The following is an 18,362-nucleotide window of genomic DNA, read 5'->3' on the forward strand; positions in this document are numbered from 1 at the left end:
CAGCGGACAAACGCTAAGCTAGAGTGTCCTGATTGAGAAACTGAGACCAAAAAGAGGGATTGAATTTTCCAATGCCATACCATTAGCAAATGGCAGAACATAAAGTGTGGATGTCAGTATTCCTCCCTTCCTCTCTTTCTCTTTTTTCTTTCTTTCTTTCTTTCTTTCTTTCTTTCTTTCTTTCTTTCTTTCTTTCTTTACTTTTTTTCTTTCTCCCTTCCTGCCCTCCTGCCTTCCTGCCTTCCTTTTAAATTCTCTTAACCATCAAAAGGTTTCTTCTTGTAAGCTAAAGAGGTCTTGTGATTTAGGTGAAGTTCATTCGCTGTGGGAATTAAAGACAATAGGCAAGTCTGGGCTCATTGACAGCAACCCATTCAACATTTTGGAGGTGCAGACTAACTAGGTAAATAAACTCTGATATGGCTTTTTCAATTCTTTCTCGTGACAGTTTCAGCATCTTTTCATCACCTCATAGCAGCTCTGACCAAAGGACAAATTATCTCTGCTACCCTCTTTGTGGTTTCCCTGTGTCAAAAACATAATTAAAGCATTTAATTCCCCCTAAAAGGCACAGGCAGCGGACAAAAGGACAGGTGCCCAGAGTTAACAAAGTTTCATAATTCCAACTGTTGTTGCTCTTTGGAAAAAAAATAATCTTGGGTTAGACCCAAAGTAAAATAATTTAGATCAGGAATTCTTTTTCTTTGGATAGGTTTTGTCTGTAACAAACAGAGGCTTTCAAAAACAATTTTATGGTCCTAGGAAAGTATTTTATGTTCTGGTTATTCTCTTCAGAAATAGCTATTTCACTGCCTAAATTGTTAAATGCCTCACTAATGATTTTGTTTTTAAATGTCTGGAAACTGGTAGTCTCATTTTTTTTCTTTTATTTTTTTCCCTTTACTCCAACAGTTAAAAGTGTAGCTATGATAGTGAAGGAGGTGTTATGGCTCCAGGGAAATGAGGGACAAAGCAGTAGAGAACAATGGTTCCCCTTCCACTGATTTACTATTTTGAGTGTGGCAGGTAGTAGGAGGCAGGAGGACAGAGCATAAGCCAATAAATGTTCTTTCACCTTGAGTCTTTTTAAGCTCTATTTGGACAATTAAATGATTCCTCTCTTCTTTCTTCTTCTTTGAATAAATGGCTAGCGCTATCAGAATGAATCTTTTGGAAGAATACAGAGGAGTTGGTTAGGCAGTGCTAAAAGAAATATAAATACACTAGAGGCCCGGTGCACGGATTCATGCACCAGTGGGGTCCTTCAGCCTGGCCTGCACCCTCTGGTAATCTGGGAACCCCCGGGGGATGTAGTAGTGCGTGAAGTGTCAGGCAGCCAGGGAGGAGCCTGAACCCAGGCCAGGCATTGCACCACTCCTGCTCATAATTTTGTTTTTAAATGTCTGGAAGCTGGCAGTATCCTTATTTTTTTCTTTTATTTTTTTTCCCTTTACTCCAACAGTTAACAGTGTAGCTATGATAGTGAAGGTGTTATGACAGCTCCAGGGAAATGAGGGACAAAGCAGTAGAAGACAATGGCTCCCCTTCCACTGATTTACTGTTTTGAGTGTGGCAGGTAGGAGGAGGCAGGAGGACAGAGCATAAGCCATTAATGTTCTTTCACCTTGAGTCCTTTTAAGCTCTATTTGGACAATTAAATGATTCCTCTCTTCTTTCTTCTTCTTTGAATAAATGGCTAGCGCTATCAGAATGAATCTTTTGGAAGAATACAGAGGAGTTGGTTAGGCAGTGCTAAAAGAAATATAAATACACTAGAGGCCCGGTGCACGGATTCATGCACCAGTGGGGTCCTTCAACCTGGCCTGCACCCTCTGGTAATCCGGGACCCCCCCGGGGGATGTAGTAGTGCGTGAAGTGGCAGGCAGCCAGGGAGGAGCCTGAACCCAGGCCAGGCATTGCACCACTCCTGCTCATCCTGGCCCTGCTGCGCCTGCTGCCACCTGGTAGCACGCTGCTGGGGAGGTTGAAGAGGCTTGTGCTGCCACCGCTGTGGTGCTCGCTAGCCGTGAGCCCAGCATCTGGCGCCTGTAGGTCAGCTGAGCAGCACTCCTGCTGTGGGAGCGCACTGACCACCAGGGGGCAGCTCCTGCATTGAGTGTCTGCTCCCTGGTGGTCAGTGCACATCATAGCGACTGGTCAAGTGGTCCACCAGTCAAATGGTCAACCGGTCGCTAAGGGCTTCATATATATAGATTGATGAACTAGGGAATTAACTTATAGCTATAGAGAAACCCAAGTTCACAAAGTCAAAAGTGATGACCCTGAATATGGTGACTGCTAATTGCTTGAGGCAAGCTCTCCTTGTTGTTTTTATTGAGAGATTCTCCCCCACCCCAGAGAAATCCGATGTGGACCCCCTAATATCTAAAAGAGGAAACAAAACAAAGCAAACCCAGAATGACTGCAGTTAGGGTGGCGTCCTGTTTGTGAGACCTTAGAAAAGCTGTTCAACCTTTGAGATCTGAGACTTCTTCATACACCTTTATGAGGATCAAGTAAAGTGAATTTTATACATTGAAAATCTATATTTTAATGTCAGTGGAAGATTCTGAGGCAAAATCCTTAAGGATTAAAGAAAAATGTTTTTCTGATACACAATTTCAGCTAACGTGAGAAGTAGCAATTCTTTAAGCAGGAAGAGCTTTTTTAATGCCCCTTAAATCATATAATGTTTGAAGTTTCTAGACTTGCTGATTTGAAAGATTGCCCTGGGGTTTGGATTGTTCAGAGCATTTCTTTTCCTTTCTTTTCTTTTCTTTTTGAAGATGGAGGAAAGGCTTAACATCTTCCTCCTCCCGAATGGGCAGAGGGGTCATGTCCTTTGTGCGGATCTGGGAAGATGGGAGGTCGGGAGATAACCTGGAGTGGTGGTTTCTGGGCAGAGGATGAGGGAGTATCACTGTGCTTCAACCCTCAGGGCGGCATCACTGTGACAGGAGACCCTGAAGTCTAAACCAGGGCCATGGAGGGCTCTGTGCTGAGCCCCACATCCTGGGAGAAGAGACGAGCCTGGCTCCGTCAGAGCCGTCACTGGCAGACCCAGGTCCTGGAAGAGGAGGCTGCAGCTGCCCTGCAGGATGTCCCAGATCCGGAACCTTCCAGCCTGGATGACGTTTTCCAGGAAGGTAAGAAGCAGTCAGACATCAAACAGACTTCCACGTTGTCTTTGGTAGGAAAAACGTGACAACAGGCATAGACCTACAGTGTGGGCAGTGGGTCCCTTGTTTAGGCTAGGCCCTCAGGGAGGCTCATTTTGACTGGCTTAAATAAGTTTAAAAGAAGAAAGGTAAAGTAATACAAAATATGAATTATGTGAAATGGAGGCAGGCATGAGATTAGGAAACAGGAAGAGGCACAGTTTTGCATCATCCTGAGAAGCTGCCTGTAGGACCTGAGGCCAGGGTTCTCTGTAAATGCTTTGGGGTGTTACACAACCTGAATGCCTGGACTCTGGCCACAACTCTGTCACTAACAAGCAATGTGACCTTTAGCAAGTCACTCACTTCTCTAAGACTTACTTGAATAATTTAAATAGTAATAGTACCTTTCCTATATGCCTCTCAGAGCTTCTTTGAGGTTCAAATGAGACTACAGCCATAGAAGAGAGAAAATCTTATATAAATAACCCCATTCTTGTTTATTTAGTAGAAAACACAATTGCAATATTGTGCTCTTTTTGTTTTATTTAAATTTTTTTAAGGGGAAGGATCCACCCTTATTCTCCAACCTTGGGGGAAAGAGAGTAGTGGGCTTGATATACTGAGCATTTTCCAGATTCCTGAGAGGAAAAGGACGGGGTGGGGGGAGGCAGAGAAAAGAAATACCCATTTTTATACATGGGTATATTCCTCTCATATATTTAAAGAAAAGTTTTTATGGGGGAAAAAAAAAAAGAATCATGATTTGGCTGATATAAGCCAGACTTGAGAATGGGGTGAGTTGTAGGGGGGAAGTCTAATTTCCTTCCGTTCTCACAGTGATCTGATATCTGTCTTTCCTAGGGAATCCAATCACTAAGATTGAGGACTGGCTGCTGGACTGTGGGTAAGTGCTGGAGATACAATGGGATTGAACACAGCTGATGGGTGGATATGCTAATAGGCACTGACCCATGGAAACTCAGAACCTGGAAAATGGGTTTGAATTGGGACTAATGTTTAAAAGTTAGGTTAAGAGAAAGGGGGAGTAAAAGAGTTTGGAGTGAGTGTGGGCAACTCTAGGATGAAACTAATTTATGGTGGAGGTCTGGAAATATAGGCTGGATTTGGTCGAAAGCCAAGAATGATGGAAATCTGTAGCTTTGGGGAATGGCTGGTCTGAGTTCCAGATCCCTTCTTTACTGCTTTTCCCTTAGACAGAACTCTAACACTCTGTAACAAAAGAGGTTAGAAACCTAATTGTTCTTATGACCAGAGGTTGTCATTATATTGTTTATTTCTACTGTAGAACATAGGACAAGGGGCTAAGAGTTTACTCCAGTCATTCAAAGCAGTAAAGAATTGGAGCAAGTACTTCAAGGCAAAATGTATTATCTCTTTCCTCTGGTTTGATTCCTGGGCATGGCCTCTGGTTTGATTCCTCTCTCTCTAAAATCAATAAAAATATTTTTTAAAAACACTTTTAAATATGAGACCCCCCACACCCTATCAGCCTATACCATTTTAGGCTCAGTCTACCCAGAAACAGAAGGAAAGCTTCTGTGACCTATTTAAGCCCGATCACTTGTGTGATAATGAATTCTCAGAATTTATAACTCCTGCCTGCTCATTATTTCCTTTCCAGGAATAGTTCAAGTTTTATGTAGACTTTCCTCTAAACTCATCTATTAACATATACAAAAACCCATCCTTGCTTATTTGGTAGGAAATAGACAGCACTGAATAATCCAATGTTGTTTATTTTAACTATGACCCAGAAGTTAATGCCAAGAAGGATTTATTTTGTGTTGTTGTTGTTTACAAAACATATCATCCTTATAGTCCTAATCTGGTTCACAACTCAATGACTTCCAAGTCAATTAAAGGTAATAAAAATATAGAGAAGCAAAGTGAATGTAGGGATGAGGACATTTGCAAGTTTTGGTGTGTCCTAAGATTAAAAATGCTTCACTAGGCCCTAGCTAGTTTGGCTCAGTGGATAGAGCTTCATCCTGTGGACTAACGGGTCCCAGGTTTGATTCTGGACAAGGGCACATGCCCAAGCTGCAGGCTCGATCCCCAGTGTGGGGCGTGCAGGAGGCAGCTAATCAATGATTCTCTCTCATCATTGATGTTTCTATCTCTCTCTCCCCTCTCCCTTCCTCTCTGAAATCAATAAAAATATATTTTTTAAAAATGCTTCACCGGATTTGTAAAAGAGAACCAGTTGTCTCAGTTAACATCTCATTAACTACTATTGTTTTATCAATTCAGGTCAACAATTATTAACTGTGCATTTGCTAACTGTCTGAGTGTCTAAATCAGCGGTTCTCAACCTGTGGGTCGCGACCCCTCTGGGGGTCGAACGACCCTTTCACAGGGGTCGCCTAAGACCATCGGAAAACACATATATAATTACATATTGTTTTTGTGATTAATCACTATGCTTTAATTATGTTCAATTTGTAACAATGAAAATACATCCTGCATATCAGATATTTACATTACGATTCATAACAGTAGCAAAATTACAGTTATGAAGTAGCAACGAAAATAATTTTATGATTGGGGGTCACCACAACATGAGTAACTGTATTAAAGGGTCGCGGCATTAGGAAGGTTGAGAACCACTGGTCTAAATGATCTAGGGATGCCAAATAGTTTTAAATGTGCTCCTTGGCTTCAAACACACTATATTTTACTTGAAAAGAATAAATTCACAGAAATATAAGATTGTAAACTTCAGAAATCACCTTTCCCCACCTGTATTCTACGAAGATAAACTCTGATACAAAACATATGCTGAAAATGTAGCCTGATAGTGGAAAAACTCCAAGATTGGAGCCTAATTTTGTTTGCTAATTGTCTGTGTAAACAACTGTAAGCAAACAACTGAAATTCTTTCTATCTCAGTTTCCTCATCTATAAAGTGGAGAACTAGAATAATAATTTCAAAAGTTTCAATAGTTTCAAAAGTTTTCAAAGATTTAAATGACATGATGTATATACAAGAGCTGTATGCTCTGTAGTAATATGTGAGTGGTAAGGTTTCTAAAGTAGGAGCTTTATGCTATTTTAAAATTTCACAAAAGAAGTCTATCTATCATCTGTCTACCTATCTATCTATTTATCCATCTCTTTATCAGAAAAGTATGTCCAGAAGTGATTAGCTCCAGGATAGTGATTACCTCAAGGAAGGAAGAAAGTAGGAAGGAATGGGAAATAAAATGAGACTTTAATTATATCTTTAACATTTTATTTATTTTTTATTAACAGAGATATGAAGCAAATATGACAAAATGTTTACATGTGTGAAAATAGGGTGGCAAGTGCAAGGGTATCTGTCACATTTTTTTTTTTACTTTTCTGTGTGTTGAAAAAAAATTCAATATTTAAACTTCAAAAAGGCCACAAGGAAGTCTATTATTAGTATGCTTACATATTCTTTGGAAAAGGAATTATTAAATTCATAAAATATTTTCAATATTCTCTATTTTCTAATCCTCCCAAGTAAGTATGTAATATTTTAATTATATGGGAAAATCAGAAAAATGAAAGGATGATGATTGATGCTAGTGAGGCGATACTTGATTTTTATAATAGACAATGAAGAAGATGGGAGGAAATGTATTCTAAATATGACGTGAGTTGCCACCATCCTGGTTGTTAGGCTGCCAAGGCCACAGAGGAAAGAAGATGGATAAGAAACCCCCATTCACTAGTTATCTGTATACACTGGGAGGCACTTTTCAAAGTTTATTTCCATCTTCTTTTCAATGCCAAACACCCACTGGTAGCAAGAGGGCTTTGTTTTATGACAGGCTTTCCAAGAAAGTCCACCATCTTCCTTGGTAATTTAGTGTCAGTGTCTCTCAGGGTAATCGAATCTAGTAGCAGACCCTTCTGCTACAGGTTTAGATTGTATACGTCTTTACAAACTATGCCTCTCTCTTTTCTTTCTCTTCTTAGGCTCTCAGGGGATTTTCTAGAGCATAAATGTGTTACTTGTAATCATCAGAGGTAGGATCCGGAGCCCCAAAATCATGTATGGACTTCAGTTTAAAATCTCTGCAAACTTAATCTATGGAAATTGCTGGGAGTAGCTAAAAATAGCCACATGCTTCTTCTCATAATCCAATCCACCTCCTTAACTCTTTCTTTATTAATTAGGTATATAGGAGAACAGTACTTCGGCTCTTGTACTTCAGACTTGAAATGATGCTAAGGGACCTTTCAATACAAAGGTGGAGAGAGAGGTGCAGTTTTGGATGTAGTCCCCAGTCATTGGTATTATGTCTTAAGCAATAATCCATGAAAGGCCTGGGATTTAGGTAATGAATACGATGTTTCAAATTAGCATGCTCAGTGAGAAGGCACCAATAAATCCAGGCCCACATCCATATGGCTGTGGTAGATCCCACATACACATAGAAAAAGCTACTGTCTGGGCCGAGCCAGCTCAGCCAAGGTTTCAAAAGCCTGAGTGAGGGTGGCGGAGGATGGAGAAATGACAGACAAAGAGAATAAGCTGGGTGTAGGTGGATCTTCCTGTGCCTGGCTGAGGCCACAGAGAGAGATATGCAGAGGCAAGCTGAGCCTTTATTTTATAGCCAGAGGTAAACAAGGTAGTGGTCACCATAGTTACAATGTTCTTGTGAGTTTCACTTGTTTTGGCAGCACTTGCTGCACCTCCCACAGCCCATTAGCTACCTAGGAAGGATCTAGGGAGCATCATAAGGTCAAGCCTAATTATGCTAAGAGGACTATGCTCTCTAAGCTGGGACTTGTTTGTGGCTTTGCCAACAGGTCAGTCCCAGGCTTAACCCTATAGCCGCGCCCTATATCTGTCAGATCCAGAGACAGAGAAGCATTGAACAGACCATCAAACCTCAAAAGGAAGACAGGGGAAGGTGGGGGAGGGGATAGAGATCAATCAAAGGGCTTATACGCATGCATATAAGCATAACCAATAGACACAGACACAAGGGGGGTGACGGCATGTGCTGGGAGGGCAGCGATGGGGGGAAAAGGAGACATATGTAATACCTTAATTAATAAAGAATATAATAAAAGAATAAAAAAAGAAAAGAAAAGCCTACTGTCATCCTGAGCTAGTTCTCATATAAAGAATATGGACATGTCTGCCAGGGTATAACTAGAAAAGAGAAATATAGGGTGAACATCCAATGAACACTTGTATCTAATGAATAGTAGCAAGTGTTCCTTTGGACAGACTAGAAATTTTATCAGTAGTATTTTTAATGTAAATTTTATTGAAATGTAGCATACATATTAGTAGCATTTCTTTTTCTAATGTAAATTGTAATACAATTCAATGGCTATACATTTCAGTTTGCTAGATACGTAAATTTAGATATCCACTATAAAGCAAGGTGCTTATAGTTAACAATATGATTATTGCACTTCAAAATTTATTAAGAAGGTAGATCTCATGTTGTGTTCTGACTTCAAAAAAGCACAAAGGGAAAGAAGGAAGCTGAGAGTTTGGGATATGTCTGCTACCTTGATTGACGATGGTATCACAAGTGGTTGCATATGTCCAAACTTATCTCATTGTATACATTAAATATGTGCAGTTCTTTATATATTAATTATACCTCAATAAAGCTTTTAAAATAATGATATACATTATATTGAAGGATAAACTATTTACTGAAAAATAAACAAGTATTAAATAGAAAGCTCAAGGAATTTTCTCAAAGGGAATACACCTATAAAACCTGCAGTGGGACATTACCAGCACTCCAGAATCTCCTTTCTGTCCCCTTCCATTCATACCCTGCTTCCAAGGTAACTAGTAGCCTGACTTATGGCATCATAGATAAATTTTGCAGTCTTTTAAATTTATATACATGGAATTATATAATATGTACTGTTTTATGTGTGTTTCCTTTGTTCAGCATTATGTTTGTGATGTTCATCCATGTTTTGCAAGCAGCAATAGGTCACACTTTTTATTGTTGCATAGCATTAAATTGTTTCTTTATCCCACAATTTAGCTATTTTATAATAATTAGAGATTTGTGTCTTTCATTTTTGGGTTATTATGAAAATCACTTCTTCTGGTGAACATATTCAGGTATTTCCATTGAATATATGCCCAAAAGTGCAACAGTAGTGTGCTTTTATTGTAGTTATAGTAATAGTTGTCTTTAATAGCTACATTACTGTGTAGCTACAGCACAAACATTCAATACAATAGTAAATCTCAGTATTCTGGTACTTGACTATCTTGGTTATCTTCATGTCTATTTCTCCCTCTCTCTGTTTCTCCTTATTATTACAGCAATCCCTTTAGCCTTTCTTGCAATTCTGGTTCAGTGGTGATAAACTCCTTTAGCCTCTTTTTGTCTGAGAAGCTCTTTATTTCTCCATCTATTTTGAATGACAGCCTTGTTGGATATCATTACCTTGGTTTCAGATCCTTGCTTTCCATTACCTTGAATACATCCAGCCATTTCGTTCTGGCCTGTAGAGTTTCTGATGAGAAATCATCTGACAGCCCTATTAGAGCTCCTTTGTAGGTAACAAAGTGCTTTTCTCTTACTGCCTTTAAGATTCTCTCTTTGTCTTTAACTTTTTTCATTTTAATTATGATGTGTCAGGGGGTGGGCCTGCTTGTTCTTCTTGCTTGGGACTCTCTGTGCTTCCTGAACTTGTGTGACTTTTTTACTTCACCAGGTTAGGGGAGTTTTCTGTCATTATTTCTTCAAATGGGTCCTCTAATCCTCGCTTACTTTCTTCACATTCTGGCACTCCTATGATGCAAATATTATTATGTTTCATATTGTCCCACAGCTCCCATAAGCTGTCCTCCTGTTTTTTAATTGTTTTTCCTTTTTGGTTCTCTGATTGAATGATATTTTCTACCCTGTCTTCTAATTCACTGATCCAATCCTCAGCTTCCCCTAATCTGTGTATTCCATCCAATGTGTTCTTTATTAGTGCTATGTCATTCTTTATTCCTGACTGGTCATTTTTTCATAGTTTCTATGTCTTTTCTCATGCTGTTGAGCATCCTTATAATAATTATCTGAACTCTATATCTGATAAATTTCTTATCTCCATTCCATTTAGCTCTTCTTCTGAAGAACTCTCTTGTTCTTTCACTTGGAGTTTATTTGTTTTTCTGTCTCCCCATTTGGCTGCCTGTTTGGGTTTGTGTCTGTGTATTAGGCAGATCTACTATGACTCTGAGACTTTAGTGTAGGACAATATTAGACGCTGTTTGTGACTGGTAGGACTGGGCCTGTTTGGGTTCTTCCCAGAGGCCAGACACTGTTTGTGACTGGCCTCTATTGCAGGACAATGTCAGACACTGTTTGTGACTGGCCCTGAGTACTATTTGGAGCTATCAGCAATTCACAGCGTGTGGCTCCCTCTGCTAGGGCTGAGTACCTTGGAATGGACCAAGATGTGCACCAATGTCTGCCTTTCCTAGCCCCAGATCCAGAAGAGGTCAGGCAAAGACTCAAAGCCTCCAGACTGCCTCTTCCTGCAGTCTGATTGTTTTTTCATAGTTTTAATGTGCCTCAGGCTATAGGACACAGCCAGGCATAGACTCCACAGGGTGGGGTGAGAGGTTTTCCAACAGGATAGGTCAATTGCTCCAAAAGCTTCCTGGCTGGTAAAGGTCTGTCTGAGAAATATGTCCTCTGCAGTGTGGTGGAATGACTCAGCACAGAAAGCCGGGGTGGCTGCCTTCTGAGCTCTAATCCCAGAGCCCCCAGCCCTGGATTCTCCTCAAACAGCTCTAGTCCACTCTGACCTCCCTCTGCCAGAGCCCAAGATGAGTGGCTGCACACGAAATTTTGTGCATTGGCCCTTTAATAGGGTGCCTGATTTCCAGCCATCTCTGGCTGGCAGATAGCAACCCCTCTCCTTTTCACAACTAGATGTTATGTGGGTACCTTTCTCAGTTCTGGTGCACTGGGCTGGGGAACCCAGTTTGGGGTTTAGACCCCAGAGTTCTCCGTGAGAATACCCCACAGCTGAGCTATCATTCTGGAACTTCAGCTGCTGTCTGTGGGAGCTTGGCCAGCCCTCTTGTGCCTCCACACTTCCTATCAGTCTGTATGTGGTCTCTACTTCCCGTCCTTGGTTATCTGGGTTCTCTCCAGCTAGTCTTCAGTTGATTATTCAGAATGGTTTTTCTGTATTTTAGTTATAATTCCAGTTTGGTCCTGGATATTCCAGTGACCCAAAGAAATCTCAGGCTATTGGAGCATCACTTCATGAAATGTTTAATAATAACAATAATTCCAATTTGGTCCTGGGAAAGTGTCAGTGTAGCTTCCACTTACTCTGCCACGATTTTGGGGCCTCCTATACTACTTATCATAGTTTTAGTAGTAATTGTAGTAGTTTGTAGTAATTATAGTAGTAATTGTAAATATTTATTTATACTAACATTTGTAATATTACATATACAACATATTTTTAATATTATATTAAAATATATGTATGTAGCCCTAACCAGTGTGACTTAATGGTTAGAGTGTTGGCCCATGGACTGAAGGGTCATGGGCTTGATTCCTGTCAAGGAATGTACATCAGTTGCAGGCTGGATCCCCAGTCCTGGTCGGAGAGCATGTGTGAGGCAACCAATCAATGTGTCTCTCTCACATCGATGTTTTTCTCTCTGTGTCTGTGCTCCTCCCTTCTACTCTCTCTAAAAAAAATCAATGGGAAAAATATCTTCGGATGAGGATTAACAACAATAAATATATAATATATATATATAATAATGTTATATGTGTAATAAAATAATGGTTTATGTATAATATTACATATTAGAAAGAAAAGTATATATTTTTAGTTCAAGTTATAGTATTAGAGGTACCTATTCTCAATTAGCTTGGGTACATCATTGCACACTTTATATCATACCTTGATGAACTGTTTTTTTCATAAGGACATATAAAAATACAGAATTTGGAAAACAGGGTTGATTTTTTTCACTATTAAAAGCAAAGTACCAGTAAAAGATGTCTAAAAATATACATAATGATTTATTTTATAAAATGTTAAACACAACTAATCTACAGATGTTCAGTGAGTAAACCCATTGCTATTATTAAGCACTTCATGAAGTGATGCTCCAATAGCTTTAGATTTCTTTGGATCGCTGAAGACTGATCAAGGTGAGGCCTCACTTAAGACCACTCCAATGAATGGATGCACTCCAGTCCATTTCCCTGATAACTCACTTTAGCAGGCCTTCTCTGCTCCAGCCTCCGTATGAGATTACATTCAAAGCATCATGTACAACTTCCATTTTAAAACTCCCAGGAAAGCAAACTCTATAAAACTCACAACACATCAGGGCTTGAAGTGGGCTTAGAAAATAATAATATCTAGGCATCCAATCCTCTGTGTAATGTTTGAAAACATAACAGTAGCAAGGAGCCAGGACTAGAATCCAGGTACTCTGGTCCCAGTTCAAAGTTTTTTTCACAGGCTACTTCACTCACCTGTTTTAGACAGAGAATTTCTTCCTTGTTTATAAAATTGAGTTGTTTCTCACTAACATTTATGCTGATCTCCATCTGTTTTTCTTCTGCAGATGGTAAATGTTTGATAAGCTCATATCTCAAAATGTAAAAATATAATCTCTAACCGAGAGGCAGTTTCTGCTGCTTCCTGAAAGACATGATATTCTGCAAGAATATGACTCATAGAGAAGAAAGGGCGGTGTGGGTAGATAAGATGACCTCCTAAGAGTTTCTTTAAAATCTCTATATTTGCTTTTGTGATGTAGAAATTATGCACCCAAATCCCTGCTTCTGTAAATGTATTTCTCCAGTTTTGTTTCTATATTCCTTACCTGGGAACTTACCTGGAGAATTGTTGCTAAGCTAAGGTTAGACAATGTGGTCAGTACAATGGCAGCACTGCAGTCCCAGCGTCTCATGATCACCGCCATGAATTTGTCAAATAACCACTCTGTCTTGTTTTCTTCAACATAAAATCAATTTAAATACTACTGACTCTCATCATAAAATTATGTGAACCTGTGGCACATATTTGAATGTAAAATGTAGTGATTTAAACCTATAAAATTATTTTTGGTTTTTAGCTACACGGAAGAAGGGTTTTTTGAGGAAGCCGGACAGTCAATCTACAATGGTGAGTATATAGACTCTGTTCTTTCTTCTATTGTTCTTCTACCTGGATAGCGATATGGCTGTATGTGTTTATGTGTCTGAGTGCACACCTCCATGTACTTATTATTTGGCAGAGAATTGTGTACGTGACTATGTGATGTAGGGGACAGGTTAATTACAGATGAAGTCTATGTGATTCTTTCTGAGTAAAAATATGAGTGTAATTTTTGAGGTACTATATGTATGTACAGCTTGGGGTAGTTTTGCAAACATGTCGATGTCTGGTGTGACTGGGGGAGGGTGGGTAGGTGTGGGGGTGTCTAAGCCTGATTTTCTGTGACCTTTGCCTTATTCTTTGACAGGGTGCCCCAGCCAGAGAACCAGCTTTGAAGATGACTTGACCCTTGGAGCAGAGGGTAAGTAGCACAGCTCTCTGAGGTTGAGATTGAATAAGAGAGTATACATTGGATTGATTAAGGATAGGATGGAAGAGAATAACTGCAGAACGAAGCAGCCCATTCCTGGCATCTTAACCATGGGGAAAGAGCAATCTCAATAGCATCTAATGTGAAACTAAGAAAGCATCACATGCCCCAAAATACTTCTGCACCAACCTATTAGTATGTCTACTGGTCCATCATTGGAGCTTTCCTTTGGACCCTGGAAAGATAACATATAAAATCATGATAATATTGGCTGCCCAGACATCTTTGAAATGGTTCTCTGTGTAGGAAACCCAATGCAGCCTCAGTACTGGGTGTGAGAGAGACTGCATTGCAGGAAGATAAGGGCTTGGATAAAAGACAGAGGTATAGCAACCTACTACTGTCTCCCGGGATCTGAAGAGACTCATATGGTGTGATAGAAAGTCTAGCCTGGAGAGCTGAATGACTCTATGCTTCTCAGAACAGAGGAACTCTCATCTAGAAACCATTCATGGTTCAGAAGTTCAGAGGCTCAGGGCCAATTTTTCTCTGCTATAGAAGTCCACCTTCCAGGCCTGTGTTTGATTGTCTTTAGATAAATCCGTAAAGAATGGAATTCATGGGGTAGTGGCAGAGATGAACAGAAGGGGACTAAATTTTAAGTCCAGAGGAGCAGATTCAGTGATTTTTATTTTCCCTTCTAACTTTCTCTTTACCTTTCTATTCCTTGCCCAGCCACACTGATGGCCACTAATGGCAACTTCTTCTCCAGGTAAGTATAAGGTCAGCCGGAGCTACTGAATTGGGGTAAGTGTCATAGTAAAAAAAAAATTTAAAAACAAAGAGCTAAAAATTTAAAATGGAGTGAAATTTCCCAATCAGGAATGAAGTCATAGACTGAATTTTCACAGTACATGGTTCAGAGGTACCCAGCAGGGAGTGACTATGCCCACCCAGCAGGGGTGTCTTGCAGCCAGGGTGCAAACTGCTTACAAGATTCATATGACATCATCACTGATCTCTGCAGGAATTTCCTGGAGACAGCCCGGCCCTGCCAGCTACTAGATCTTGGCTGCAGTATGGCTTCCAGCAGCATGACTGGTGGGACCAACAAGACTAGTTCAAGGTAGGTACTGGCAGGGGTAGAAGGATGGGGAAGATGAGAAGCAGAAAAGAATGGAACTGAGAAATATTGCCCATTTTTTCTGGCATATCTTTCTGGAGTTTTTATGCAATCAAATACTTGAGAAGTATGACCATATTTGCTTCAAGAATAGTGAGGAACACAGAGGAATCTACTGCTCAGAGTTTGATGCTATGTGTGAAATAACAGGTGTCTTTCCACTGAGCTTTATACTGCAGGAGGTGTAATGGTACCATAATGGTTCCTGGACTTAGTATTACTAAGTGTTCAATAAACAATCAATAAATGTATTGATTAACTGACTGATTTATTGATTGAATAAAGCAGTAAATATTGATTCATTCAGGCAGATTTCTATTCCCTAATGCAAGCCAGGCAATGACTGTATGGCATTTTAAAAGATGAAAAAGACAAAGAGCTTGCCCCCAGGAATTCAACAATCCAATAGAATGAACAAAATAACATGCAAATACATTTAAAACAAGATGGGAAGTGATGAAAACTAGTGTGGTATAATTAAAAGTGGGAATTTCAAGACAAAGTTTTTGTTTTGTTTTGTTTTTTAAAATTGATTTCAGAGAGAGGGAGGGAAAGGAAGAGAAAGATAGAAACATCAATGATGAGAGAGAATCATGGGTCAGCTTCCTCCTGCACGCCCCCTACTGGGGATTGAGCCTAAGGCATGTGCTCTGACTAGTATAGTAATCAAACCATGACCTCCTGGTTCATGGGTGATGCTCAACCACTGAGCCATACTGGCCGGGCTCCAGTCAAAATGTGAATTTGAGACCTGGTTCTGAGACTTATTAGTCGTATAACTATCTTTAGTGACTTGTCCTTACAGAGCCCTAGCCCTGGCCCACACTCCAGTTCAATTAAATCAGCATCTCTTGAGATAAGACTCAGACATCTTCATGTTTTAAAGCCCCCTGAAAGTGATTCTAATGTGCAGCCCTGGTTAAGAACCAATACTCAGACTTAGGCCCACAATTCAGATAAGGAAACGTGGGACCATGGATATAAAATCAGCACTTAGGTAACAAACATAATAGTAGAGCCAGGGATCCCAATTATCCAGCTGTTAATTAAACAAAGCTACCTATTTGGATCAAAAAGCCCAACATCTTTTCTGAAGAGAGTGAAAGTGTTTATTCAAAGTCTCAAATAATCCACAGCCCTCCTACCCCATTGTTGTTTGGGATGCGTAGTTATTGAGCTCTCTGTCACCCAGCCTGGTGGAACACAGATTTGAATGCAGATACATGTTGGTGTCATGAAGACAGAATATTTGATCTTCTGTAATGCAGGGCTTCTGTACTGAAACTGGAGCTACAAATGGGTCTACCTCTCAAAATCAGGTTTTGAACATACCTCACAGTGGGTCCTCAAATAAGGTTATATTGTTCAATGCTGTTTTGTTACAACATTGATGAGATGACATAGGAACTTAACAGTTATTTATAACAATTAGCCTATGGTAAATTTGATTTCACTATATGTTGTTTTGCTTAAAGTCACAAAACCTATCAATGACATTCAATGAGGACATATCGTATTGAAAATTTTTTGCCCTCAGAGTGAGGATAAAATGGGTTTTATGTTCCCTACACACATATTCTCTAATTGTCCCCCACAACCGCTAAGGGTAAACTGGGTGGCAAGTTGCAAAGCACCTGGCAAAAGCTAGCTATGTCATAGTACGTATGCGCAAGTGGGAACTGACTGGTTAATAACACAACCACAGATTTCTTTGTATCTGTACTTACTTTGATTGTTCAAATCCTCTCATAGTAAATTTTCATTCACCTGTAATCAGTTATTCAAAGTCCTATGATAGAATTTCATTCAAGTTTTAAATCAGAGCTGTATTGCAATTCCCATGTTTCAGACAGAAAATTTACGTTCAGAGAAATAAAAGTTTTTCTCAAAGTCAAAGATACTTGGATTACCCTGTCCCTCAAAATCGCCCCTACTTACCCAAATTCCCTTTTTTCAGCATCTCTGAGATTCTGGATAAGGTGCAAGAAGACGCAGAAGATGTCCTCTTCAATCTGGGCTTTGGTCAGGAGGACCACAAAGACACTTCTCGGGTCCCTGCCCGATTTTTCACCAACCCCTCCCAGGCCAGAGGCATTGATTTCCAGCTCTTTTTGAAGGCCCAGGTGCAGAGGATTGAGATGGAGGACCCATGCCTCATGCTGGCCAGTGAGTGTTCCCACAGATCCATGCTCTGCTTTTTCCTGAACCTCCAGACAGTGATCAATGGATCCAAATCCTACTTTCTCTCGATTAGCTTCCTGTGATCCTTTGTCTCTTGTGTCTATTTTCCTTTATATTGTCTTCAGTGGAGATGGATAACATTGACATCTTCTCATAGGTTTATCCTCCAGAGAAAGAATGGCTCGGGGATATTTATTTTAAACAAGCACACAGATGATTCTTATGCAATCCTTAGGCCACATCTAGGGAAACAATAATTTAAGTTATACTGATTTCATAGTAAGGAAAGATATGAGAGGGCTTTTCTACCATGATGAGGTATAAAACATTCTATTTAATTCTATATGTTAGAATATATTTCAAATTATATTCTGCTACACCGAAAACAAGATGGTGTTTCTGACAGTGTTGTTTCAGATTCTTTGTATCAGATTCAACTTAGAGGTTTAGTAAAACTAGACTCCTGAGCGACTGAAACAAGAATTTTGAGTGGGAGTATTTTCACACCTTAGAGGATTCTTTGTCACACTCTGTTGAGGATAGTTTATTGAATTTGTTGTATGTACCAGGTACATAATTATGTGTTAAATTCTGGAATAGCAATAGCTAGACAAGAGGAGCATGACTCTTGCCTCCAAGAAGGTTACAATTTAATGACTTTATGGTTTATCACAGTGCTTTTCAAACATGGATGTGCACATGAATTACCAGAGGATATTGTTAAAATGTATGGGATACAGTCAGATTCTGTATTTATGACAAGTTACCAAGCAATGCTGATGCTTCTGGACTACTGGCCACACTTTGAGAAGCAAAGGTCTAATAGAAATGATAGAGTTCATCTAAATTTCTCTACTTCAGTTCATTGCCTAGTCATTGCTATCCCTCAAATTTGTTGCCTCCTATAACCCTGTTTTATTACTAAAAAAATAATAATGTTGATTTTGTAACATTATTTTTTATTGTTTCTTATGTTTTTCATCTAAAGCAAACACAGTTCTAGAGGTCATTGTTTAGAAAATACAGACAACAGAAAGATATGCTAACTCAAGATGTAGAAATGTTTCTCAGACCATATAGAATTAATTTTTGGACTAAAGTAAAATAGCTACTTGGTGTGGGAAGTCAAGAAATCAGGAAAGTGGAAGGACACTTAACTTTGGATGGTGAACACATAATACAATATACAGATGATGTATTATAAAATTGTATACTTGAAACCTTTGCAATTTTATTAACCAACTAGAGGCCCGGTGCACAAAAATTTGTGCACTCAGGGGGGAGGGGG

At 39.6% G+C, this 18,362-nt stretch overlaps 1 protein-coding gene across 1 annotated transcript in view; it reads left to right on the forward strand.

Annotated features, from left to right (window-relative positions):
- The window catches only part of TESPA1 (thymocyte expressed, positive selection associated 1), a 42,128-nt gene that overhangs the window by 12,525 nt on the left and 11,241 nt on the right, over positions 1–18,362 (forward strand). The window contains exons 2-8 of the mRNA XM_005864014.2: positions 2,939–3,146; positions 4,023–4,065; positions 13,258–13,307; positions 13,648–13,701; positions 14,446–14,482; positions 14,738–14,836; positions 16,851–17,059. Of these exons, the coding sequence (XP_005864076.1) occupies positions 2,984–3,146; positions 4,023–4,065; positions 13,258–13,307; positions 13,648–13,701; positions 14,446–14,482; positions 14,738–14,836; positions 16,851–17,059 (655 nt within the window). The 5' untranslated portion in view covers positions 2,939–2,983. The remainder of the gene's footprint in view (positions 1–2,938; positions 3,147–4,022; positions 4,066–13,257; positions 13,308–13,647; positions 13,702–14,445; positions 14,483–14,737; positions 14,837–16,850; positions 17,060–18,362) is intronic.

The sequence above is a fragment of the Myotis brandtii genome, unplaced genomic scaffold (genome assembly GCF_000412655.1).
Source record: "Myotis brandtii unplaced genomic scaffold, ASM41265v1 scaffold1841, whole genome shotgun sequence".
Classification (NCBI taxonomy): Eukaryota; Metazoa; Chordata; class Mammalia; order Chiroptera; family Vespertilionidae; genus Myotis; species Myotis brandtii.